At 34.1% G+C, this 27,578-nt stretch overlaps 2 protein-coding genes across 3 annotated transcripts in view; one reads left to right on the top strand and one right to left on the bottom strand.

Moving 5' to 3' along the window:
* The window catches only part of syn3 (synapsin III), a 165,744-nt gene that overhangs the window by 72,647 nt on the left and 65,519 nt on the right, over positions 1-27,578 (top strand). The window lies entirely within an intron of this gene.
* Positions 2,387-27,138, bottom strand: LOC102689400 (metalloproteinase inhibitor 3). Its single transcript, XM_006633644.3, has 5 exons — positions 26,814-27,138; positions 10,248-10,330; positions 8,894-9,005; positions 7,303-7,424; positions 2,387-5,015 (listed from the first exon to the last, which is right to left on the bottom strand). The coding sequence occupies exons 1-5, from the start codon at positions 26,941-26,943 to the stop codon at positions 4,818-4,820; spliced, it is 645 nt and encodes a 214-aa protein (XP_006633707.1). The 5' UTR covers positions 26,944-27,138; the 3' UTR covers positions 2,387-4,817.

Below are 27,578 nucleotides of genomic sequence, written 5' to 3'. Positions count from 1 at the left end.
AAATCCTTTTACCATTTAAATTCATCCTATATGTTATGTTCGAAAACACTCTTTTCAGCACCTCAATTTTAAAATACACATTTTATTTAAAAAAATACAGTTTATTTTGTTATATAGACAGATATAACATTGCAGGGTGTTCTACATGCTGGAGTGGGTAATAGCATTGCGGATAAAATTACATTCAATGAAAACCGTATGGAACACAGAAAGGTGTCAAAAAGGTATTGGTCCTAAAGACTGGAGCATTTTTTAAGTATTCAGCTATATTGTTTCGTGGTGTATGGTGAATTCATAATATTTAAACAGCACTATCAGCTATCTGAAGATATTAATACCTCACATACTGTACACATGCAGATACACACTCTCTTACATTATCAGGGGGTTAAGCAAGTTTCAAAGACAGTACTTCACTCGTTGGCTTTATTTCAATGTAAAGGAACAAATAGAGATTAATTCCATGATGAAAAGTAGAATGAGGGAGTAAAAAACATTTTGGCTATGAATCTTTCTTCACGTGTGAACATGAAATCAACTTGTGCTAATTCATTTGCAGCTTGAATGTTGATGTAGTTTCATACTGCAAGCATTTTTTTCCCCAAATATTGTTTTTTATATAAATATATATATATATTGTTAAGTTCTGACATTTTGTTTTCTATTTAAATGATTTGCTAACTAATGATAACAATAAAATATTTGCACCATTTTCTTTTAATAGTCCACTTCTCTAACTACAGTGTTCCACAAAATCAGGAAACTACATTGGTACTGAGCTCCTCTTTTCCTTTTTTTTTCATTTTCTGAGCACTTTTTAAATGTTTGCATTAGATTTAATGTTTTTAATTTGCTTTTTATTATTTCAGATAAAATGCATCACTATAATACAGAAAATATATAAAAACATAAATATAGCTTCTGTGGTATGGCTCTCTTTACTGATCCAGTGATCTGGTGCCAGTGTGAGATCAGTGGAGGATGGAAATCCTAATGCTCAGACTTAACTAGTGTTTTCTAGGACATCTCTCATTAACACAACTTATCAAGCATGGCATTATGTAATCTAAATTGTTTTTTGCTGGTATGGTCCAAGCCAATTTTATTTGCTCTTTTTTGAAAAGCAAATGCATTCGTTAAAATATATCCTTTTAATTGTCATCCAATGTGGAATCAGACAAAGTCAAGGCTTCAATGAGTGATGTCTAAACTATTAACCAGTGATGTCTGTAAAGTTTCTTCAGAGATTGAGTAAAGCTTCAGTTTATTATATACACAGCATATTCATTCGACTTGAAAGCAAATTCTAGATTAAAAGAAATGTAAGAAAGTTACAGAACGTGAAGGTGTTTGCGGTGAGTGTTATGTAGACAGACTGGGAAGATCAATATTTTATTTTTCCCTCTCTTGGGCCCTGATTTGCTTTGCTTTTGGAGTTTCTAAGGTTTTCAAAAAAGCAGTTCAGGAAATGAGGGTCATTGTGCTGGCTGAATGCATTTTGTGTTAATTTTGCACTGAGACTGAGTTTCTTTGAGAACCCATGGGTATTGTTGGCTTCTGCCTACATTGGTGACTTGTGGAATAAAAGACTGCATATTCTGGGGAACCATGAACATTATTCTTAAATATCGTATTCCTGCAGGCCTCATTCATTTGGCAAAAAGTAGCTATATAAATCTTGATGATAAAACAAGTCTATGGGCACAGATAACTTTTTAAAAACTAAGGCCAGTAGTTAAATTTCAAAATGAGTCATTCCTTTAGACTGCAGTATATTGATGTATCATGGCACTGTCTATAACTTGTGCACTTTTGAATATTGTTAGGAGACTGTATTTGTATATATAAAAAAATAATCTTTAATTTTAAACAAATTCCTGCATGTTGATTTGTAATGAGATCTGGAATAACAGTGTGTTATTACAATGTACAAATAGTTTCATTAACAGAATAAAACTTCACTTTCAAATATTTCAAATAATGAGCACATGGCAACTACCTGTGATATCCTTTTGTAGACCTGGGGTAAAAAGCAACTTCATTTAATCACAGAAAGGGTTCGTTTAACAACAACCAACAGGGACATTCCTCAGGATTTAAGAAACCTTTTGTTTACTCTTGATTGGTGATCACTAAATTCCAGTCCTTTTTGCTTCAAAGGTGTTATTACAAGAATATGAATATCAGTTTTTAATCTAACATCTGACAACCTTTACCAGCTGTATAATATTTGGAAGATGTGTAAATTGTGTAAGATCTTTATCATTTTTAATAATGGCTATTTGGGACCAACTGTAACCCATGGGCAAACTAAAGTGTATTGGTTTTATTATAATCAATGAATTAAAATAATGCCTTTTATCAAACATGTTGAAAAGTCTTCAGATTGTTTTTCATTACATCTTTATTACAAAAATATAAAACACAAAGATTAAAAGTCAACAAACATTTCTGTAACCCCTACAGGAAATGGCTGCCCCACAAATCAGTGTTTACATATTCTCTCAAATACTCCCAATTTAGAAAGCATCTGTAAGTACAGTTTTGTGTCATCTATTATATTTCAACTCATGTGGAATCAGTGTGACATAGGCAGTTTTTATGTTAAGAAGATAGTGTATTTACACATGAACTACAGATGTATACATGAACTAAAATACTGAAAGAAAGTTGTCACAACAACTGGGTCTTAAAGCAAAAATCAGCATTACTTTAACAGAGTTAAAGTTAACTCTGTTAAAGTTAACATTACTTTAACTTTGAGTGGCAAAGCAACTGGTACCATAAGAGATTCACCAAGGTTGTGATCCATAGACAGTTTCTGTACTGTACCCTAAGAAGGCAAGAGGGGGTTATGTTTAAAAACATAGTAAAAAGTTGCTTTGTAAATCAGCTTCACTATTTTAGCATTGTTTCCAGGAAAAGACTGAGGTATTGCCGTTCGACATTATAACTCCTACCAAATCTCAGTGTTGGGTGTGGAGAGAGCAGGATGCTGTTGTCAGAGGTGTGATACTGTATCTCTGATAGCACTAGCTTTTCAGTTTTGTCTTGATTTTTATCATAAGAACTTATCTGATATGGAAAGAAACGGTCTGAAGGACAGCTTTATAAAGGCAAATGACTAATGTCAAAGGCTAATTAAGAATTATGGATCTTTCCTTTCTCGATGTAAGTAAAAGCAGTACAGAAAATTAATTTACAATTCTTGAAATGTTTTTTTTAATCTATCTAGTCCTTTTAAGGTAAAATCTCTCATTGCCTATCTTCCCTCAGTGGTGTGACAACTTCACTTCTACAGAGGAATGAATTGAAGATATTATTGGAGACCTCTCAAAACAACAACAAACAAATATAAATGTTTAGTGAAAATATATTATTCTGAACCATTTTGTCAAAGCATATATTGTAAGCAAATAAGAAAATTTGTGTATATGCTGAATCATTTCTCCAGAAATCTCAACTTGAGAGCCAGAGTGTCCTATCATTTTAGTACCCAAGGCATGAACAAGCTTTAAAGAAGTACCATTTATAATTAGCAGAAATACAAATCAGTGCAGGATTTACATTTCATGTGTGATAATATTCTTTTTTAAAACAAAGCTTATTTAACCTTTAGATAAACTTACTTTAATTTCTTCATTCAAGAAACAGAATAGAGATGTGAACTAGTACTGATTAAACAGTTTTAATGAAAATCACTAGCTGATGGAAGTTCTTGTAGTTTCGTGAGTTTATCCTTACAGTAATTTTGTTTCCCATTGAAATGACTGTTGTCTAAAAATGTATCGTCTTGTTGACCTTAAATGAAAAAATGTTATATTAATGAGATGGTCACCTTTTCATGCCCAGATATACTTATTTCATGTATAGTATATATAGAGATTCAAAAAGATAATAAAAATTTCTGTAGAACAGGTTTAAAATATGATATAATTGAATATTTTGTGGAGAACTGTTTAATATCCAATATAGGAATAATGGGAACGGTATATAATCTCATAAAAAATTAAAAGGGAGAATAGATTAAGAAACAGTTTGTTTAACATTATTTTTTCCTTTAAAAGCATACTGTACTGTATGTGTTATCAGCTTATTTTCTTTTTAAAACATAAAACTAATTTTAAGAGCATAGGAAAAGCAAATTATAATAAATATGATACCGTTAAAATTTATATATACTCTACAGAATCAGCAAATAACATTCAAAGTCCTTTCTTAAATATAAGTACTCTGACAGGAATTTGTGATAAGAACCAAAAGCATAAATCTCAAAATATCCTAGAGTCATCAACTGAGATGGAAGTACATACTGTAGGAGAAGACTTAAAAATGAAAATGAAGCATTATCATTGAGCTCTAAGCTGAGACCCACTTTTGAACCTTTGTCATTACTTCCCTTCCTAACCAGTTTTTAAAGGGAAGGAAGGATAAATTAACTAGATTATCACCTATCATAGCATTCTTTCAAAGAAGAAGGGTCCATAATTCATGAAGACTTAGCATGCTAGCAAATGATTTAGTATGTTGTCATCATCCTTATTCTTTATAATATGGCCCTGTATGACTGGGAATTTAAGGAATATTCAGAATCAAAGATAAATTTTAATTTAAAAAACAAGCAAAACAAAATTTAGAAAAAGGTTATGGACTGGAGAAAATATAAAATCTGATAAACAAAATGTACAGCATAGTCTTTATGTTTTTGAAGTGCTAGCACTGCAAGGAAACAGGCACTAATTTGTCATGGCATGGTCGTCACGTTGGATTAAGAGTTTTAGAGTCCTATCAAGCTCTATTTGTGGGTGAGTAGCAGCTCAGGGATCAGTGGCATTGATGATGGTTTTGTCACGGGATGACATTCCTCGGTACCAACTGCAGTAACCCTCTTTTTGCTGGATACAGGCATAGTGTCTGGACTGGTATCCAGGGTATCCATAGTAAGAAAGCATGTCCGTCCATAAGCATTCGTTCTTTGAAGTCACAAAGCAGGGCAGGTAGTGGCAGGGCTTAATCTATAAACACACAAGCATACTTTAGATAAAGCGTCAAGCAACAATAATACAGTAGAATAAACAAAGGAAGCATTCAGTCTCTAACGTAGCAGTCATAGCATTGAGTAATGCTGAAGCAATGCATTTACATGAAAATCATAATACCTGTATCTACCCAATAACATTCAAGAACACAAAGGAGAGAAATTTCTAGTATAGTTTTGTTTTAAAAAACATATAGATTTAAAAAAATCAGAAATCAAGCTTTAAATTGATTCTTATTTCCCAACATATTCTTTTGATGTGCTATACATTTGTGACCTCCATTGTAAACTTCTTTGAGATATCTTGACACTCAAAGTGTTAAATCAATTATGATAGCTCTGTGAATTCAAAAATAAGGCATGAATACATTTTTGACAAACAATTTGCTAAACAATATGATGCATATTTTCTTTGTGTGTATGCTAACAAGACAAAAGGCTTACAATTACCTTCTATGTAAGGCATGCTACAGTACATTTAAGAAGAGCCTTGTAGCATGCAAGGCTCAGTGATTAGTCAATCAGTTAGTGTGACAAGAGAAAGAAAACACTTTAACCCAGGGCTTTCAGTCCTTGTCCTGCTCCTAGTGACTTCATGAAAATCGAACATACCTGAAGATAATTTGTCTTACATCTATGATTGTCAAGATGGCAACTGAAAAATGTCAAATTTATTTCTACATGTATTCCATATCTTTTAGTAATGGAGGAGGCACCTTTTCTACTGTGACCAATTTTGGTTTGAAAATTTCACATTTTTGTAAAGCACCTAGCAATTCATAGTGACATTCACAAAAAGCAAAACAATATTTATAAAAAATAACCAATTGTAAACTAGCTTGAGCTAACAGTTTAGTTTATTCATCCATAGCCCCCTTTAAATGTGAAATAGTAGAGAGGTGAATCTGAACTATTTCTGTTTGAAAGTACAGCTTTCAAACAGTTTGCTTAATATTACAGATTGCACAAGGCTGCAGACAATAGAGTATTGTAAAACCGCTTTATACATGTTTATTGTACAGCCTGTTCTGGAAACGTCTGCGGGAAAGGAATTTGTTTCTTAATGGAAAACAAAAAAGACTATTGCTGTGGTTTGACTGGAGCGTAACAGAAGCAGAGGTGCTGAAATCTGAACATTTTCAGATGCTAATCTTTGAATGCAGCAAAAAGCCTCTTGTGTTCCATTTTGTGATTTGTAATGTTATCTGCTGTTTAGTCCCAACTCACAATTATGTTGCTATTTTAACCCGGACAGAGAGTCTTAATCTTGCTCCGAGATGGGCAGTTCAATATAATTTAGTCAGCTACAATTCCAAGGCACAGACATGCTAAATGTATTCTGCTAGGGTCATGTACTTATTTTTATGATATAGCCAATGGACTGCACAGATGTTTGCAGCTGCATTGCAAACTGAAATATTTATGGTAGCTGGTTAGTGTCTACAGGAACACGTTACACATGAAGGGATAGAACATTAGGTTGAAATAAGAAGAAAAAGAATCATTAGAATCTACTGTCAGACTTATAACCTCCATCATTATGATATCGATTTTCTCTCTTTATACTGTGTCACAATTTTACATGTAGATGGTTCTTAAGAGCGCATGAATCTAATTTAGAAACTTATCAAAAGGTATTTGTCAGTTCATCCTTTATCAAAATGGTTCTTGTTCCTTTTACGGGTCGCAACAAGGTGAAACCTGTCCTGGTGACATAGGGCGTGAGGCGGTACTGAACAATGAACAGGATGCCAGACCTTATAGGAAAATGTAGGAATACCAAGGAACCCAGCCAGCACATCTCTGAGATGTGGGAGGGTACTAAAGCACCTGAAGAAAACATACAGTCATCATGCACAAGGTGTTCCAGTCCATAATCAGACCCAGGATTTAGAGCTGTGAGGCAGCAACGCTAATAGCTACATATGCCACAGTGGAACCCAAAACTATTCTCCATTTTTAATTTCTAATTTTACCCTTAGAGTTTAAAGATGAAATTAAAGCATATCTTCTAGAGGCAGAACCTAACACCTTAGTTTCTTTTATAGAAGACCTTTCAGAGCCTCCTTCTCTTGTTCACTGCAAAAACAGATATATTTTCCTCTTATGACATTTGCAGCCTTTCCTCTCAGTTTCCAAAAGGGTGAAGCTCACTCAGCTGTGACGAGTTTGATAATTTGCTCGACCACAGCATGTGTTTGCCTGGTGTCCTCACGGAGTGATGGTTGTTGCGGGTTGTTGGTGGTACACCATGGCCAACTCACCCTGCAGTTACAGCCCAGCTGGTAACGATGGTTGATCCCCTTCTTCTGGGACAGTGTCAGTCTTTCCCACTTCTCATTGAAGTTGCACAGTCCTGTATACACCTTGCCATCAAAAACTCTGCCTGCATGAGAGGTCCAAGCATACATTCAGAAGAGGTGGATAGACAGATCAATACAAGTTAAACATTTTTTACAGTCACTTAAATTTAGATTCTTTCTTTTTGAAGATGAACATTACCACATTTTTACATGGAAACATCTTACAAACACAGGTGCAGTCAACAGTTTTCAAATGAACTTAACTTTTCAAAGAAAATGGAATACATGTTATACTGGTTTATTTACTGATATTCAATGAAGAACACTTATTGGTAGTTGTGTATACAGTACATAAATATTTAAGTTACTGTATGTGTTATAGAAAATTATATACAAAGAAATGCCTAAATGTAAACAAGACATTACATTGTTCTAGTCTTCACTCTACTTTTTATGCAGATTAACCATTCTACAACAAACAGACCTTTTCTGAGATAGTTGCTATATAAATAATTACTGAGCTGTGCAAGGGTCGGGTTTTCTGTAGTATTGTACTGTACGTGTACCAGTCTTGTAACTGCCTATAAAACTAACACCTTATTTCAGGCTTTCCAAAGGTCATTCAGTTCTATTTATAGAAATGAGGCACTCATGGCTTATTACATGAGGCGGCAGACTAACCCTGTAACAGGTGCACTGTTCCACTCTAAACATAGCTCTGGATAATATATGGATGACTTTCCAGCAAGCATGTAAACTAGAAAGGCAAAGAAAAAGCTTTGCACTCAAGAAAACTGTAACAAATTTCTCAATAAAACAGCCCATGAAGAACAAACTCAAAGAGAACGTGTGGTATCTGAGTTAAAAAAAGACTTTTATTTACATAAGCTCAGAAGAAGTCTAAAGCAACTAGAGAAGTTTCTTGCTTAAGGAGCAAAACTAGGCTGAGGTGTGCAAACATCATACTAAGATTTTGGAGAAGATGCTAACTTTGTGATTTATTGTACATTAATAAAGTAATATACCCTTTTCATTAACAACATGTTGTTTTAGAAGGTTTGTTTTTTTTTTCTTTTAGTTTCTGTATTAGTAAAATAAGACAGATACAACTGAAGCTATCTTGAGAGCTGTAACATTCAAAATATGTTCATGTCAATGATATACAGTAGAATCATTTCCTGTATAATAGAGAATTGCTAAGATTAGAAAAATATTCAGCAAAGGTTGTCAAAGAAGCCTTTAGTATTGCTATACAGGTGCCTCATGGGCACTAATAGTTTGTAACTATGATGGTATTGTGATTTATGTTTATAGTATTATACATGAATGTGTATATACAGTATGATACAGCTTTTGCTCCAACGGACTAGGAATCCTCTGCCAGCTGTGGGATTTGAACCGGTAACCTTCCAACCACAAGCACAGATCCTTAGCCACAGAACCACCACTCCACCCAGTTACGCAAGTTAAGAGAAAGTTTAGAAAAATCATGACACAAAAAAGAAAAAATTGTTTATACTTTAACTTAATAAGTCATTTAAAAGAGACTCACCAGTTATCAGATACTGGTACTTGTTGACGTCAAACTTAACTCCACATAAACTCTCTGAAGCATCTGTGTAGATATACTGAACATGCTGCACTTTATTAAACCCTTTGTACATCTGAAATAAACAAGTTTTAAAACACAGCAGTGAGTGTAAAACGTAAAATAATTAACAAAAGAAGGTACAGGGTGTTTAAAAGCACAAGTAATATGCAAACCATATACAGATTTTTTCTGTATATTTTCACATATTGTATGTGATGTAAATAGTTCCCTGTGACCCTGAATTGGATGATGTGGTTAGAAAATGGATGGATGGATGTAAACCGTTATGTTAATGATGTACTGTAAAAGCTATGTTATTCTGAAGAGACTATACAGTTTTGAACCGGTTTTGTGTTTACAATTTAGACAGAACGCTAACAGGATATAATCTGAAAAGTCTCATGCAAGGAATATGAGGCCGCTGCACTGAGATTTCAGCTAAATTCTGTGATGGCATGAGGAAAACCTGATGCCATTGTTAAGGCAGAAGCAGAGCAGATGAAAGAAGGAGGCTTACATTTTCCAAATAAGGGTGTCCTACTGAACAGAGGTATGAAGGAGCAAGAAATGGATTATGTCGGATGATCTTTCTTTTAAATTTTTTAACATTTACTGGCTAGTAAGTCTTTGCTGGGGAGTGGAAACAGAACATAAAAGGATAAAGTAAACACGTATTTACAGCTAAACACCCACTGTTGGCATTTTATTCTGTGTACAGTATGTCACTGTTCTTCATGAAAACTATAAGCCTTTTGCTTTTAGCAGGGTTACTCTTCAGATCTCCACTTCATCATCATCTCTTATGTAGACAATTTCAGATAAGGAACTTGACATTGGTTTTGTACTATTTGTTCTTCAACCTCTCCGATTGGTAACAACACTAGGTTCACGAATCCCCCTCAGAGTCAATGAAATGTGAAGTGGGACAGCAGTCTGTCAACGGGAGTACTGTAGCTTTTATTAAAGGTATGCTTTCTATGCTTTTGTCATGTAATATTTTTTTACCAATAACAAGTGTTCACCACATTTCTCTTATGTGGATTTGAGGGTGAGTGGCACTTTATATTGGTAGCTTCACAGCCAGTAACATTTTATCAAGAGGATGGAATCCTATATTAATACTGTATTAAAAATGTTTTATTTTTACACAAGAGTTCTGATAGAATGTGTAATTTTAGTTACATACACATTTTTGGTTTTACATCCATAACTTTTTCTAATATTGTATATCTGCAGCTAGAATGTTTCCTTGAAATAAGCCATATTATACAATAGTAAGTCTTCATTTAGCTTTTGAAGTAATCCTGAGTCTTACTTTCATCTGTTTGACAGTGTAGCGCATTGTCCCAAATGGTCCATCCTTCAGCAACTTCTTTCCTACCACCTTTGCTCGGATTACTGTGGATACAAAGATTATAGTTATTTCGATTAATTTGATTATAACCATTTTGATTCCTTTTAATATGAACATAAGAAGAGTTACAAACTGGAGGAGGTATTTCGGTCTTTATATGTAACAGTTTTGCAAGGGTAGGCACAGAGCCCCAGGTCGCTATGGGAGCCAACTTCATTCCTGCTGTGATTCAAACACCCTACCGTGCTGTACTAACTTGATTTGGGCATTTCTCTATATCTCCTGCTCCCAGTTAACTCCATTTGCCTTATTATCACAGGGTATTTAAGGCCTCACATTTCCCTCACTCAATTCTCCATCATTGAGTCTCTTTCTCAAGTCCTGGCATATCCTTGTGCTTTTTTTTCATTCCCTGGCTTTGAACTCTGTTTTGACTACAACTCTTTTTCACTCCCAGTTTCTGATTATCGCTTTTCTGCTTTTTGACTGTTTTTGGATTTTGTCTCAGACTGAGCACCATGTTGTGAACGTTGCCTGTTTTGTCCTTTAGATATTCCTTTGTGCTACAATCTGTCCCACTCAGCTTGACTTCTGCCTGTTTCATCCTTCCCCATTTTAATAAGGAAAACTTTGTTTCTCTTTTGTATTTGCCTACCAGTCGCCTGGCTGACAGACAGAGCTCAGCAATTGGATTATTATTCCTGTCTTTTGGTTGCAGCACCCTGCTGACAACAACTGTGATGTAATGTCATACTGTTTGTATGTTTGAAAGCTTTATGTGCTTTTTATGTTCTTTCGGTTTGTCCTGTAAGTAGCATAGGACAAAACTGAGGGGACGATGAGTCCAACATACATTTTAAATTAGTTTGCCAAATTGCTTTTCATATCAGACAAAGTATTTCACAGTCACAGGGAGACTTTCATTTTTACATTTTTCTCTGATTTATCTGAAACTGGAAACACATAAAACACAGAAATCTCTCAGTATACAACATAAATGTAGAATGAAGTGTTTTGTTGATTCACACTTTCTCTGAATCATAGCTATTCTTATATATTAATAGCAAACTACAGACCATCAGGTGTCATCAACTCTCAAAATTAACAGATAAATAAAGAATAAAGTACGTACTGGAATATTTTGAACAGGCAAAAGTATCAAGATAATTTCAATATATTACCATCTCCACTTAAAGCCTTCTTATGAAGTATCTCTTATAAAGTATCTCTGATACAACTGAGTCATGTAACCAATGCAACGTCTTTACAACTGGACAAGTGCCATGTGAAATTTTAGAATCAAGATAAAAAAATCAAGGTCCAAGTATTTGTGTCTCCCTATTGATGCTTCTTGTTGGTTGTGGGAGTATCGAATAAACTACCCAAACAAGTTGTTGAAGCTGATACCTTGGTTCTTTCAAAAAACAGCTGGATGAGAATTTTGTCTCAATTAACTATGAACTACCAACTGCCTCAAGAAGTTATTATTAAAGTATTTCCTCTTCTTTGTTATCTTTCTTATGTTCTTATGTATCTGATATTTTGTAGTAGTAACCCATAATAGTAGTAACCCATAATACTGTAAGATTAGTATATACAGTATTTAAAAAGCAGTTTCACTGACATTTAATTTCAAACCTTACCCTTGCAGTTTGGGCACCTCTTGCCTAAATGTTAAGCAAAAATGTCTTAGAATGGCATTGGCAATAATCCTGTAATGCTCAAAGATTACCACTGCACTACAATGGACACGTTGGAAGGGATTGTGATGTGTTATTCTGATGAAATGCCCCTGTGCTTCTTGGTGACCCAATTTGCCTTGGTTTTCCAATTTGCCCATTGTGTGGATTCTGTTGCATGTCTGTGTGTTCTTCCATTGTAAACTCTTTACATACTGAAAAGTCTTACAAAATGCAAAATAGAGGAACTCCATGGAGATGTCGGAGTAATTGTTTTTTTCAGCTTCAGACACTCAAGAAATTACAAAAAGAGATGTAGCAGACTTTGACTGTTTTATTTTTATTACTATTTCAAACCAAAGAATGAAGACTATGTAGTATCTTACACAGCACATGAAAATCAACCAAATGATTTCTTATATTAAGTGTTCTAATTAATTTATTGACAACCAGTGTGTAGTTCAGGTGTTTGAGATACAGTATTTTCATAACTAACACTTTAGTCACCTAGAATAGCACATGATAGACATTAATTCTAATCTATAATTGTTGTGAGACTTACTGTCTACATAGCTACAGTATGTTTTTTTTAAGTTTTACATGTTTGTGTATTTTGTTTTGCACATAAACTTTTTTCCTGTCCTCAGCATCACTCATAGTGCTCAAAGTATACATCCCATAGCCACAACTATTGTAGGAAGGATGGTCTGACTGTGTCTATTCTGTAATGCCATGGCACAGCAGATTAAAGAATTCAGAACAAATTTAATACATGTAGGAGAGTTATAATTCATTTTTGTTCCCAAATGCAGCTGGTACTCAGCAGACATTTATGAGTGCTCCAGAGGAGACTAGATCATACATTTCTCTTCTAACAAGCAGATCCTTAGCTGCCAAGTTGGTAACCATAACAAAGTGTCATTAGCTGTGTGCTGAAAGAATGACTAGCATTTAGCAGGTCATTGATCCCTACTAGACTCCCTTTGCCTCATGTTGGCAGTGGTTCATATAGATTTGTGTACCCAGTAGGTTATTTAAAGGATATGATTATATTTTGGATGACAAACATCTTTGTATTTATTTAATGATTGTATTTGCTGGTAGAGAGCATTCAATTATCTTTAAGTATCAGTTTCTCCAAATATCACATGAGTCATGGATGATATTACTTCCTCCTTATCATAATTAAACTGTTTTGTGCTGCAGTGCATTTTAAAGAGCAAAATATATTTTAAAATATTTGAAACTCAAAAGAACGGGTGTTGTAGATCTACAAAAATATAAGAACATTGAAATTGTATTGCAATAAGAAATGTCTTGTGCTGTCTACCACAGCTTACTGGTATTTTGGCTAGGTGTATGTACAGTATGTGCTCAACTTCAAATTCTTTTCCATTTTTACCTCTTTCTATAAATCTTAAAACAATTGCAAAATGTTATTTGCAGGATTTCAGAATTCTAGTGCCAGCATAAATACATTGAATTGAACTCAGGCTTATTACCCTGTACTATAAATGACAAAGGAACCTTAATCCTATTGCTTGATGAAATACTGTAATTTCAGAAGAGTTTTAAGATGAAAAGTGTCAGAAAACTGAAACAATTAAGTCAGATTTAATGTGATGTTCCAACCCAATCAGCCATTGTTTTAGCAGAACAAAGATTATTGGTATTAAGTCTGTATATATTTAGGAATCAAAACACATAAGATTTTATTTGATCATTGTAATGCATTTGTTGTATAGTTTTGTACATAATTATTTTAAATAAAAGATAATCCATAAATAATTATTGTTTAAACTCTTGAATTCCTGCTTCCAATACTAATTGAGTATTTTGGTTAAAGGCCTGGGAGGTGGTAATTGTTTCAAATTAAGACAAAATTAAGAAAAGTGATGGAGGATAAGGTGAATTTATTTTGATTATAAGCTTCACACATACAGTACATCCTGTCACATACTGTACTGTATATTTGTTATTGAAGACAGCTTGTTTAATTTGCTATGCATTATTTCTGTGATTGATGTTTTATGAATTCTTTGAATATTTTATGGTATATAAAATATATATTTTTACAAATGACAAGTACGCACATTCAGTCAGAGACAATTTATTTTAAAAACGTCCTGAAGTGTCACAGTTATTAATAATGCATGAACGCATTAACGTGATTAGTCTTTCACTTGGTGTACTCCTTTATTTGCCTAAAGATTGGTAGAGGTCAATAAGTCTTGTTTTATGGTCCAATTTACTTTGTTTTTCTGGTGAATAGACTTGGGCTGAAAACCCATGCAGACACAAGACAAATGGTCACATTGATGAGGGTCTGGTTACAACTAAGGCTCATTAAGGCTTACGAATGTTTTTTTTTTCTTTTTACTGGAGTACCTGTATTTGCATTTTGTCTACAAGAAGCACTTATAGAAATGCAACAGAGCATGAATTTCACCTGCTCTCCTTAAAGCAATGTAGTTGAAGTTAAAGCTAAATGTGGAACCCTGTGATTAATGTGGAATTTCCTTCCGTGAGGTATTTTGCAGGCTTTCATGGATTACATTCTTGAGCCTTTCAGGAACCACAGAGTTGAAGAGGCGATGCATGGCATTTGTGGCATTCTCACTTGAAGCACTGAGGGACCAGGTTCTGGTATCTTATTTAAACAGTACATACCTTAGAAGGTGATGAAAAAGATGAATTAGTATTCAGGAAGGACTCCAAGCTATAGACAGTATTATGACAGAAATAAATGTAGAATTTTCTTGCAGAATGAATAAGGAGTCAAAAAGGTCAAAGCAATAAGATAAAGTAAATCATTCAATCAACGTGTGTACATTATATAATTATATGAACAATGCTTTGCTAAGGAAAATTCAAGTATTCCAGAAAATGTAATGTAATATTCCAAAGTATTCTAAAGTATGAAATATCAAAATGGTGTCAATAGCCACTGGACAATCGATATTCGGCTTTTCTATCACTTAGAAGACAAAGAAAACACATTTTACATTTACTTTTTTATGGTTTAATTATGATGAATTTCATGAATCTTGATGTTTCTTGATAAAAACTATAAATTCCAGTCTGCCTTTGTACACTGTTGCTCACCAAGTGGCTCATATTCTACTGTAGGTACATGTAGGTTGAGTAATTTAAACATAAAATCAAAGTCTTTCTAAATGTAAGCACAAATCTTAAAACTGTAAGCACTGGCATGCATCAATAATCAAATGAATTATAAGTATGAAATATCACAACCTGTTGTCTGAAAGATCTAACAGTATTTCCCTTCATTTAAATAAGAACTTGCTCCTCCTTTTGATATTTACTATACAGTAAGTGTACAGTATATACCACATCTTAAAACTAACAAACCCCACATTGCTAGATTAAATTATTTAATTCCTGGAGTAGTGTAGGCATTGTATTTATTCTGATTTCTCCTAGACACTGAAACATTCTCATACACAAAGAAATTTAAGGTTGACGCTTAGACTTAACAGATTTACGCTCAGTTTAATGGGACAGGAGTTTTTCACTCCAGCTGTTCTCGGCCTGGGCTAATAGCCTGAAACAGCTTGTTACTGGCTTAATTGGACAGGTTTACCACTTATTCCAGATCTCCAGGTGCTGGTGTTTTAAAAAGACCTGGAAATCTTGCAGATCCATTGGACTTCCAGGACCAGGATTGGGTAACCCATGTTAAAGCAATGTACTTTCCTTAGTGTTGAATAGAAAATAAAGGCATAAAAGTGTTTTAAAATAAAATCAAGGCAATGATAACATTTTCTCTGCATATTGATATATGATTAATTGTGACACAAAAGCACATAGGCTATAGGAGTCAGGAAAGAGCATTTCAGTCTTATTAATGAAGTAGATTACCTGGAATGCATTACAAAACAGTTGGATAGTATACTCAGTTAGCAAGATGGACTAAATTGGCTCCAGTTAATTGGTAATATTGTGTTACTAAATCTTAGTAACTAACATTTAATGGAGTATGATGATTAATGATATTCCTACTCTGTAAAGCAAAGTAATGTCAATATTTAAGCAGCTGGGGTACCATTTTAGTTATTTAATAAAAGTGATCACTGGTGTTTTGAAGATAGTGTACTGTACATGAATGGCTTCTCAATAATCGGTATCATTTTAACACAGAATTTGTGTCAGATTTAGGTTAATATAAAAATAAGGAAAATACTTCAGTTTTCTTTTGTTTAATGTAGATTCTTACTCATAGCTAGCTTTACATATTTTTGTGAGGATAATGATTGGCTTTGGGCTAGGGATCAGTGTATTTAAAGTGCAAGGTAGGTTGTGCCAGGATGTGGGAGTCTAGATTATCAAAGAGCATAATGCAGCTTACAGGCCTGGCATGCAGATAAAGTGGGAGAAAGAAACCCTGTGTGTCATTTATGGAGCCATGTTGCAGTCGGAGATTATAAAAAATTTCTTGCATACCTAAACCAATACAAAATATTTTAAAAAATGTACCAACTGAGTGCATGTCATCGCACATTTCCAATATGTTTTATTCTAGAAACTTGAACTTGAATAGAGAGACGTGTACTGTATAATGTATTAAAGATTTAAAAATACATTTCAAAAACATCAATGATTCTTTAGGTTTGTCTGTTTTTGACCTGCAGCAGGTTTTCCATATTCACAAGTATTCAACCTACGTTGTCTGTGTTGACTGAAACAGCATGAAATTTTGCGTGCTGTTTACAAAGCATGGTAGTAAAGAATAAACAGCCGTTTGTTGCCACATGTTGCCTTAATATGTATACTGTAAAACAATATAAGCAAAGTGTTTTTTAGCAAACTTTACATTAGCTACAGTTTATATAAAAGTACAAGTCATTAAAACATAAAATTGCCTTCACATTGGTTGTCAGTACACCCAATACCTGGGATTACATACTGTATGACCTAGTGATGTTACTCGACTTCCTTAATTTTTTGTAAAAAAATGATGGTGGAGAAATATATAGACAGTAATCAAAAAGACAAATTTTATTATATGTACAAAACACACTTGCAAGCTTGTAAATACTAGTTTACTAGTTTCATGTTAACAATTGGAGAAACTCTTTGCATTCAACCTTCCTCACTATTATTAACGGTGACCATATTAATATAAAGTTGATATACTATAAACATTCATAAAGCAAGCCTGCTTTCATAAAATATCTAATGTTTCACAGCTGAGCCTGTCCCACATACTTCCATAAATCTTAAAGATACAGCTTATTTTCTTAGTTTACTTTTAAGTGCCTCTAGCTTCCAATACCTCATTAATTAAGTCGGAATCTAGCAATGAAGATAGGCTACAAAGATGTATCTCATTCTGTCCTGTCTGTCTTAGCCTACATCTTCTACTGTATTTCTCTTGATCCTTATTGTCTAGTTTTTAAAGAGGCTTAGAAAAATGAGTTGGGTGGGCAGTTTCCAGGTTGTCAGAGATATAAGCTCTCCACTTAGTTGGACATTTTATCTATACATGCCTGAGTTTGAAAACTGCTTCCAAACATTTTGTTAAATTCCACAGCTGACAAATCCAATTAAAAGTTGTATAATACTATAATTACAAATTAATTAGCCTGATGCTTTTATGCAAAGTTACTTATATTTACACCCATGTATACAGTCATATACTGTATATAGGTATTTTTACTGGAATATTTTGAGTGAAGTACCTTGGTCAAGTACTGAAGCCTTAACACTGTTTCACACTGCTGCCCATTTCAACAGACTACCAACTTATATACTAAACCTATATAAACGCATACTGTGTAATTTCACCACCTGTTTCAGGACAGAGTTTAGTTTAAGGTAAATCAAACTAATCTTATATGTATTATAATGGCCTGTATAAATATTTATAACAGTAACACTCCTTCATTTTATCAGTCATCCATCCATTTTCTAACCACTTCCAGTCTGGGGGCATGGTGGAATGAGCAACAGGTACAAGGCAAGGTACATACTAGATGGGACGCCAGTCACACAGGGCAGACGGACAAAAGCAAGTCATGCACACACTCACACCAGGGTCATTTTTTCTCAGAAGCCAGTTCATCTACCAGCATGCCTTTGGACTGTAGGAGGAAACCAGAGCACCCGGTGAAAACCCACACAAACATTAGAACATTACAAATCTAGAAGGCTGCTTCTGACCCAAAGGCGTTATAGGGGGTGATCAGGTCAGCCTAGTCCATCATTGGAATACAGCTTCCCTCTATTGTTGACATCTTTAAACTCACTGTCTTAGGAAGAACTACTGAAAGTACTGCTAAGGATATCAGTTATCCTGGTTTCTCTTCCCTTCCCTCTGGTAAGCATTATAGGAGCATAAAGGCAGGAATTTCCAGATTCAGAGACAGTTTCTTCCCACAAACTGTCAGATTACTGAACTCTATCCCTACCACTTGCGCACACTGATGTTTTATTTTTCTCACAAAGCTGGTCTGACGTTTTTTTAAGTTGTATGTTATTTAACTTGTTGTTGTTGCTGCAGCTGTTCTGTGTTTATATTTTTGGTGATTCCTTTAACTTCTTTGTATTGGAGCATACATGCAAATAAGCATTTTCATTGCACTTGTGCATGTGACAAATAAACTGAACTGAACTTCAAAACCCCGTGCAGATAACACTCCAGGTCCAGAATTGAACCCAGGACCAAAGCACAGCACGGCAAAAATGCCAACCACTGCACCACCATGCCAATGATGACTTTATCAATCACGTGTCTGAAAATTCTCATATTATAAGTAGGGAGTAAGGCACATGAGGTGTTAGCAATTGAAGTCAGTCCTCCAGCTCCACAGGCAAGTGGAGCACATGAAAACTGATTGTCTCTAATGCAAAACAGGAACTTATTCTCTAGAGCTGAATTCTGGAACAGTGCAGTACACAGGTTGTCCTGCATAAGTACTGTAATCGTGGTACTGAGGAACTGAGACATATTTGCTTGGTACAACATGGTGAAGCTTTGAATCACACACTTGAAAACAGAAGGAAATGCCAGTAGCTCTTGATCCTTAAGAAAGCTTTTAGTTTCACTGACTTGTCCATTAGTGGGATATTAAACCTGCACTGCACTTAAACTTAGTCTAAATCTTTAAGACAACAGTCCACCTCTTCTAATGCATTTTACTTTTAAGCCTTTTTTAGTCTTGCTTCAAAATATATACTGTAATATACTTGGGTTGATGCTTAGTCTGTTTTCATAATGTTTTACATTTACACTTACTGTACATTATTTTAAAATATAGTGCTGTATAACACGAATAACAGAGTAAGCATCACTTACAATTGGATTTTGTGAAATATATTGTATTATGTTTAACCTTATAATGTTCTCATATTAAACAAGATTGTAATAAAATTTAAAAATCAGAGGAGGCCATTCAGGCCATCTAGGTTGTTTAGTTCTTAGTAGATAATAGACCTACTGTACAGAAAGGATCATATCCAGCTGATTCTTGACTGAAACAAGGTTATCAGCTCTAAAAACATTGCTTGGTTGCTTGTTACAGACACCAAAAACCCTTGTGTCTGAAAAAGTGTCTCCAGTTTTTCAGGTTTAAAAGCACTTTCATTGCTAAATCTTAAGAAGTCCACTGGATTGACTTTGTTAGTGTATTTGTGGATTTTAAATTAATGAATCTGTTCTTTTAACCTGTCAGAGTAGGACATGCCTTTGAACCCACAAATGTTTAGTCTATTATAGTTCAAGTTATAATTTCCATAACCTTACATATAAAAGAAGTAGTACTTATTGGTATGCAATTACTGTACTTGGTCACCCTTGGTGGATTATGGATTTGCTCTACATTACCAATTTTTTAAGAAGAGAGGTGTTACACTTATCCTGAAAGACTGTTAATGATAAGAATAATTACAAATTATTTAAATGTTGTCATGTTCTGTTTCTGGGTTTGATAGTTTTATCTTTCAGAGATGTATCTTTACATTCTCTAAGATCTTTAAAGTTGTTAAAATGTGTCCACACGTTTTAATAATCCTTGTTTTCTGTATTTAATTTCCATATTTCAAATCCCATGTGTATTTCATTACCATATAATTGTAGGGGCTTTGGTTTCTCAATTTTATTTATTTATTTTTTGAATCTATTGTCACCAAGGTTCTAGCAATAAAAGAAGGCACAAAATAAGTTTTGCAGGCTTTTTCATTAGAGCTATCCAAAGTTACCAGCCATTTACGGGAGTGCAACACATACTGTAGCTTTGTAGCCAGATGCACAAGTTTCCATCACAAACAAAGGGATTGAACAGAAATTTTAAGAATAAGTCCTCATAAACATACCTTTTCTTGACAAACAAATGGCATAATGACCTTTTATCAGCTAAATTTGTAAACTGTTAAAAATTTCAAATTCTTGCTCCTTAGTTACTATTGGTTTTGCAACTGGTGGTTGCTTTCTTTTATCGATGACCATATCTTTGTTTTTTGACACATTAAGTTGAAAAATATACTAATCAACCACAGGCCCTCAATCAGTTTCTACATTTTGCAGGAGTCTGACAATGACAGAGTCGTGAGCAAACTTGAAGTGTCTGTCCTCAAAAAGACTTCTACAGCTGCCTGCATATAGAAAAACAAGATGGGAGATAGCACACAGCCCTTGGGAAACCCAGTGGAAGAAAGATGATCTGATATAAACCATTTACCCTCACTCTTTGTGATCTGTTGATCAAAAAAATCCAACCTTCACAATTAAAATAAAGATTAGAATTTGAGAGTAATCTTTCTATTAACAAGTGTGGTTGGATGCCATTAAAAGGTGATGATAGATCTATAAATAAAAGCCTGGCATGTGTTTTGGGACCATCTAAATGTCTATATAAGAGAGTCAGTAATGTGAGGGTAGCATCCTCAACTCCTCTTTAAGCCCAGTAAGCAAATTGCATGGGATCTAGTAGACGCTCTACTTGGTAGAGCACATGCCTTTAATGTCTTTTCTCAAATGACTTAATTACTAAAGAAATCAATGCCACTGGTCTGAAATTATTTAATGTCTTGGTGGAATTTGTTTTTGCAATAGGAATGATTATCGCCTGTTTCCAAAATTTGAGCACTTTCTGTATTGGTTTGCACTGTGATTGTGTGACTCAGAAACCAATTAGAGAGAATTGCACGCATTCAATAAGATCTGCTATGGCAGTATTAATTTATTTCACTGTACATAGGGATGGAACACAGGTGTAATTGGATAATCATGAAGCCAGACTAGTTTTGTGGTTATAGTTAGCTGAAACATGAAAAACGTTATAGTTCCTGTAGGCTTTTAGGGGAAAGTGGGTTTGTTCTCCAACAGGATTAAGAAGTTTGCTTCCTGAATGGTTAAGGTTAGAAGGGAGAAGCACAGCGAAGCACTCCTGAGCTTTAGGGTTAGGTTTTCGTTGGAATCCAGGGAGCCACAACAAGCTATGGACCAAGCCAAAAGGTGCACATAGTTTACTATCATCAAAAGATACATACAGTACATATCCAGGATTCATGAGAAATTACCATTATTCAGCAATATTTGTCTGGAAAAGGCCTGGTGACATTGGGTAGTGACTTGACCAGTTAAAAGCCACATGAATCAGATAGTAGAAGCTGTGAGTTGAACGATATCTGTTAGTGGGTTTGATAGGTCTTCCATGTATCCCATTTGAGTTATCAGCTATAGGTGTTGTTATGCAGAAGATTGTCTGGTAGTAGAACTGTAGAAGTCTAGCGATGGTAGAAGAAGTAATAACAAATGTCCTAGGCAGATTCACGTTGTAACAGTTGTCTGCAGTATTTCTCAGAGTGCATTTGTTCTGTGTTTCACTGAGCCTCTGTACCAATATGTTGTTGCTGAAACTGCTTTTTGGGTTTAGGGTGTTCCTTATCCTTATCCTATATCCTTGCATATACTGACAAACATACATTTATTTGATACATTTTGTCACACTTTTGCTATTTCATATTCAAGAGGTAACAAGAAATGCAAAGAATGGGCACTGAAATTTTCATCAGGACTATAATAACCTCTCATAATATTATAATAAAACAGCTTAAGCAGTACTATTATTTAATAATTGTGAAATAATTGTAAATATGCATTGCAGTTATAGAATATTTTTATAAAACAGATTTATTTTCTAATGATAAACAGGGATATATAGTCTTAAAATATACTCATGTATACATCCTACCCATTTGAGAATGACAACAGCAAACAGAAATAAACCAACAAACCAAAGTGCATATACTGTAGATAATTTTATTCTGTGTGGTGCTATTCTGCCACACATCAAAGCACTTGCAGATTTATGCATGCTTCTCATTTCTGATTTACATGAACATTTTCCTATATTTACATTTGTCTTTTCATTTTGAAAATCTTCACATTGGTCTGTCTTTTAACCTTCCTTTTTCTTCACATTAATGCATTCGCTAAAATGTTGTTTAGTACCAGTACCAGTTTCTGTGTAGTGTCTCTTTTTTAAGTACTGTGGAAGAGTACAGAATGCATGGCTGGTATTCTTTGGACTGCATTTTCTCATCCATCGTAGTTGGAGCACATCCACAGACTGTGCCTTTATAATTTAACACATTATTTGCAGACCAGAAATGCATCTGAAAAGAATTGAAAAACTTACTGATACTCATAAATAAGTGCCAAGTATTGTATGAAAAAGAAGGGAGAAAAGCTTTTTGTACTATGGTTCTTAATGAATTAATAGAATTTAGATTTCAGATGAATGTCCGTTTATAGGTTAAAATGGATTCACAAATAACAAATTCTTGTTATTTGTTTGTTCCCATGGGATTTTGCCAAGATGCTAAAGTCTTACTGGCTAGGAAAATGTGTCTCTAAATTCTCTAAAATGTAAATTTGGTTCTGTATGTCTGCCCTGCAATTGACAGGCATTGCTGTCCAGGGAGTGGACCCCCCACCCCTTGCACCTTAGGCTTTGGGATGCCACACCTCATAAAGAATGAGAGACTTTCTTTTAATGATTGAATGGATAGTAACAGAGACAGCAAAAGGAACAGCATCAGCCTGAAAATGTTAAACACAAGAATAAAGAAGTACTTGTCTTAAATTTCTGCAGAAGCAGTCAATCAGTTCATGGTGAAGATCACTCAAGATCTTCCTTTAATTTCATTTTACTTTCATTTTGACCTGCTACTTGTATTGTATCTTATTGATGTACTGTATATTAATTATCTTTAAATTACTTTGTTCTGTGTTCTGTGACTATAAAGCTAAATTAGCCTCTAAAAGAGTTATGATTTCATGATACACAAAACAGACTGTGAGAATAATGTGAAAAAAACCCAACATGAAATATTAAAGCTCTTTACATCTTGGCACACGCACACATCAAAATGACATTTTCTGACGTTATTGGCAAGATGATGCCATGTAATGAGTGACTACAGTACCACATTACAGATGGGGCTTAAGTTCACAATGCTGGAGAACCACTGTCCTAAACAGAATACCACACAGTATTGAAAGGTTAGTAATATAAATCATTTTAATTCACTGGTCATTTGCGAAAAGTTTTTGTCTGCTACAGTATGTGTGTAGGTTTTTCTTTGATATACACAGAATAAATGCATGCTTTTGCACAAGACTCTCCAGAACTAATGATAAGTAGAAAACAAAACAGGAAAGCATTAAGAGTGTCAGTACTTGCTGGAAGAAATGACCTTGAAACAAGGATTTCATGAAGCTCTGTGGGATGGATTAACTTCACTGAAATACTGTAACTCAGAATGTGGTGGTCTAGCTGTTATTCTTCAACAATTACAAGAGCTGAATTAGAATGCATAAAACACATTGTGTAATCTTTGTAGAACAGGTCTCCTGTTAACTAAGACTAGTATATAATATTAGGTTTGTATGCAAAGCTCTATTTTTGTATCTGATACCTATCATAATGACGTGGATATTATAAGGTTCCCAGGATACAACTACCTAAAATCCCCTTTGATTAAATTGAATTATCCATGAACAATCTCCTACAGCTCTGCCAATGTTCCCTGGCAGTGGACCACAGTTTTTCTCTTTTTTTACATAACCTTCTTCACCTTCATTGCGAGAATCCTCTGGCTCTAGTCATAATTTAGTTTTATCAGATAATTTGTTGTTTTCTTTCAAAGAGATTTAAACTTGCTGCAGTCAAAACAAATATGAAGCCTGCATTAGATAACCCTAAACATTTTGTCATGTTGGTTTTTAATGCTAGTTCATAATTTTAGTTGTATCAATAGTGTATTGAAGATCACAAAGTGTTGACTCATTGACAGAATAGTTTTGTCAATATTTCCTATAGACAGCATTACATTCTATGAGGCTGAAAGTGTGTGGGGTTTACCTAAGAAACGTTTGGTCATGTTCAGCATTAAAAAAAAAAGTCTGTATCCTATTGCGCAATATTATAAAACAAAATATATATTGTATAATATTTCGAAGTGTATAAAATTCAATACACGTGTTACATTATTGCCAAATCCATGTATTAATGTTCTATTAGTATTACAATAATCTGTGGGGGAGGAAGTAGAATGAGGGTTCTGGATAACTAATCTAAAAAAAAATCAATAAATCCCCTGGACTTGTATCCTATAAGTTTCACTTTTTAAAATGATATATTTTACACTTGTTATGACAAGCCAATTAATTGATTTCTTTTGTTTTTTATCGGAAAGTTGAATTTGAACATGATGAGAATGTTCAGTTCATCTGGGTTATGCTGAATAAATAATGTTGTTTGTATTCAATTTAGCAAGATATAAGTATGAAGCGGTTTTATATCATTTTATGGGGCAAGTAGTAAAATTAACTAGTATGATCATGAAATCTATTCTTTGCGATTATAATTTACCTTATATTGTATAGATTTTCTATCCAATTTAAAACATTGTTGTCTTAACAAAAGGCTTCTCTGAAAATATGTAAAAGAATGTTGAACAATGAACAATGATACTTTTGCTACAGTACTATTCAAATTCACTCTAGAGCAAAACACTAGGGCAATCTAATAACAGAAATGCTGGCTACAAATAATGCCATGTGGCTGCATATGACCATGTTTATGCTCACTGCATAAAGAAAAATATGCTGAAGGTTAATAAGCCTTCCTACATTAGGACACTGTTCAGTGACGAGTACATGTATCTCAACTGGTCTTTGTATTCTAATAAGCCCATTTAATTTAATAATTATATGTAATCATATCTTGTTATTGTAATAGTTTACAAATTGTTTAATATAAAGCATGGATGCAAAAAATGAGAGATTAATATTTTGTTTAAACCATTTTCCATTTCTTGTCTTGGTAAAAGTTACATATATAAAAGATAAAAACAGATTTGATGGTCTATAATTCCACTCTTTATCTAAATGCATTGTTTATTATTAAGCATCATACAATATAAAGGTTAAAAATATATACTATTGCAAAGCTGAAAGTTACAATCCCAGCTTATGTAACTGACATTCAAACAAAACATAAATTATAATTAAATTTGGGAGAGATTTAAATCCCTCAATAGACCCAATCCACATACTGTAGTTTAAAAAGGTCGGTTCTTTTCTACTAAAACTACAGTATATAAATGTTAAACACAACCTGGAGGTCTGGGTTTTCAACAGCATCTCTTAGTGTCTCTCTGGTTATTTGATCAAGTAAAAAAACAACACTTTTGGTGTTGTTTGATGTTGATACAATATAACAATACTGAAAATAATTTTTTGTAATGAAAAAAACATGCTTTTTTTCAGAGTAAAGCTATTCAACTATGTTTAAAGAAAGTTTATAAAAAACATTTTGTTTGCATTTGTTTTTGCTTTAAAGGCAAAATCATTGTGAAAAGAAGTGTAGTTAATCTCCCTGTGCCACAGATCCATTTAATATCTTTCACTTTTGCCCCTGATCTCCTAAAAACCCAATTAAGCCTGAGTTCCTACCATGCCACCGTCTGGCCTGGAGCACCAAACCCCAGAGCTTCCAAACTTTCATTTAGCACTACACCACTGCTTTTTGGGGATTCCACACTAGTGTGAACTCTGCCACTAAGATATACTATCAGACATCTTTCTATAGCTGTTACACATGTGTGCGATGTTCACCCTTGTTAAACAGCAGTAAATAGTTTGCCAGCTACTGCTTCTGTTTGCACTGTTTTATTGCTCAGCAAGTAGTCATCTGTCTTGAAAAACATTACACATGGTGAGACTTGTTTCCATAGAAACTGTTAACTCTTCCACTCACACATGAGGCTGCATAAGAAATTCTTTATCTTCTTGCAAATACCCAAAATAACACATAGATTCAATAACATATCAAAATTCAGATGTATTTAATAGGTGTCTTTAACAATTAATGTTTAAACATTTCATTATTATGAAATGTTAAAGCATTTTATTATTAGTGATTATTAATCACTTCTGAGCCATGCTCAAAGGACAAGCTGTCTAACACACGTCCTTGTGACACAGAATAATCAGATTAAACAATACATTTTTGGACTTAAGAAATATAAAGTTTCAGTACTTATGCTGGTTGCAATATATTTTGCTCATCACCCAGTTTAGCTACATTTTTGGTTATTTTGAATACTTTTATTTGAGAAAATAAAATCAGATTTCTAAATGACCAACATGACTTTTATGAATTTGAGTTAATAAATAAGCATCACATAATTCAAACTATTGTATTAGTTTCAATATGTATGTTCAAACAGTTTCTTCACATTAGTAGGACTAGAAATAGCAGTAGTGTTAGTACAAATATATGTTTTTGAACCATAATTAAAAGTATTTTCCTCTTACCTATGTCTGAGTTGCAGTAGGCATCCTGTGGATGAGACAGAGCACATGAACAAGCCTCTGTAAATGGATTCATCAGGAGACTGCTGAGAACAAACAGCACGCTAAGCAACGGGCAGACAAGCAGTGACATTCTCTCAGAAGTTTGAATTTTATAAGCCCTCTTTGAAAATTTTATGAAACTTTGACTCGCAAGCTCAAGTTTTCTTTTGCCGTTACTGCTCTATACCTCCTCTCTGATCACAGTTGCAGGCAAACGCTCTCTGTCTCACTGCTGCTCTCCCTGTGAATTACAAATTAGATATAGTGTTCTAGACACAAACGCCACCCATACCACTTCATCCCAGCCCATTCCAGGACTGACCAATCAGGAAGCACAATACTTGCATTTAAACGACGGCAGTGTAAGATCTGATAAGTCACTTTACAAAGCCTGACCTTTTTTTTATTTCCTCAGGAAAACTGCTCTTTAACCAGGGATAGTGCCTCAACAATTCAGGAAACTCTGTGAAGATTAGCAAGGGTAGTGTTCTAATGTGATGTAATGGATGTTGTAGGATGTATTATTCTGAAAAATTAGTAACCATAGGAGAAAGCAAGTAAATTCAAATTAATGTGAACAATTAACCTAAAAGATAACTAAAGTACTTGTAATTGCTTTCTAAGAGGCTCTGGAATTTTCCATAGTCTTTATTGAATACACAGACCAAGATGAATATTATGCTTTGAGTATGCTTTCTACTTACTGTACAATTAAATGATACCCAA

Source organism: Lepisosteus oculatus, chromosome 7 (genome assembly GCF_040954835.1).
Source record: "Lepisosteus oculatus isolate fLepOcu1 chromosome 7, fLepOcu1.hap2, whole genome shotgun sequence".
NCBI lineage: Eukaryota > Metazoa > Chordata > Actinopteri > Semionotiformes > Lepisosteidae > Lepisosteus > Lepisosteus oculatus.
This window is presented reverse-complemented; position numbering and strand designations above follow the sequence as displayed.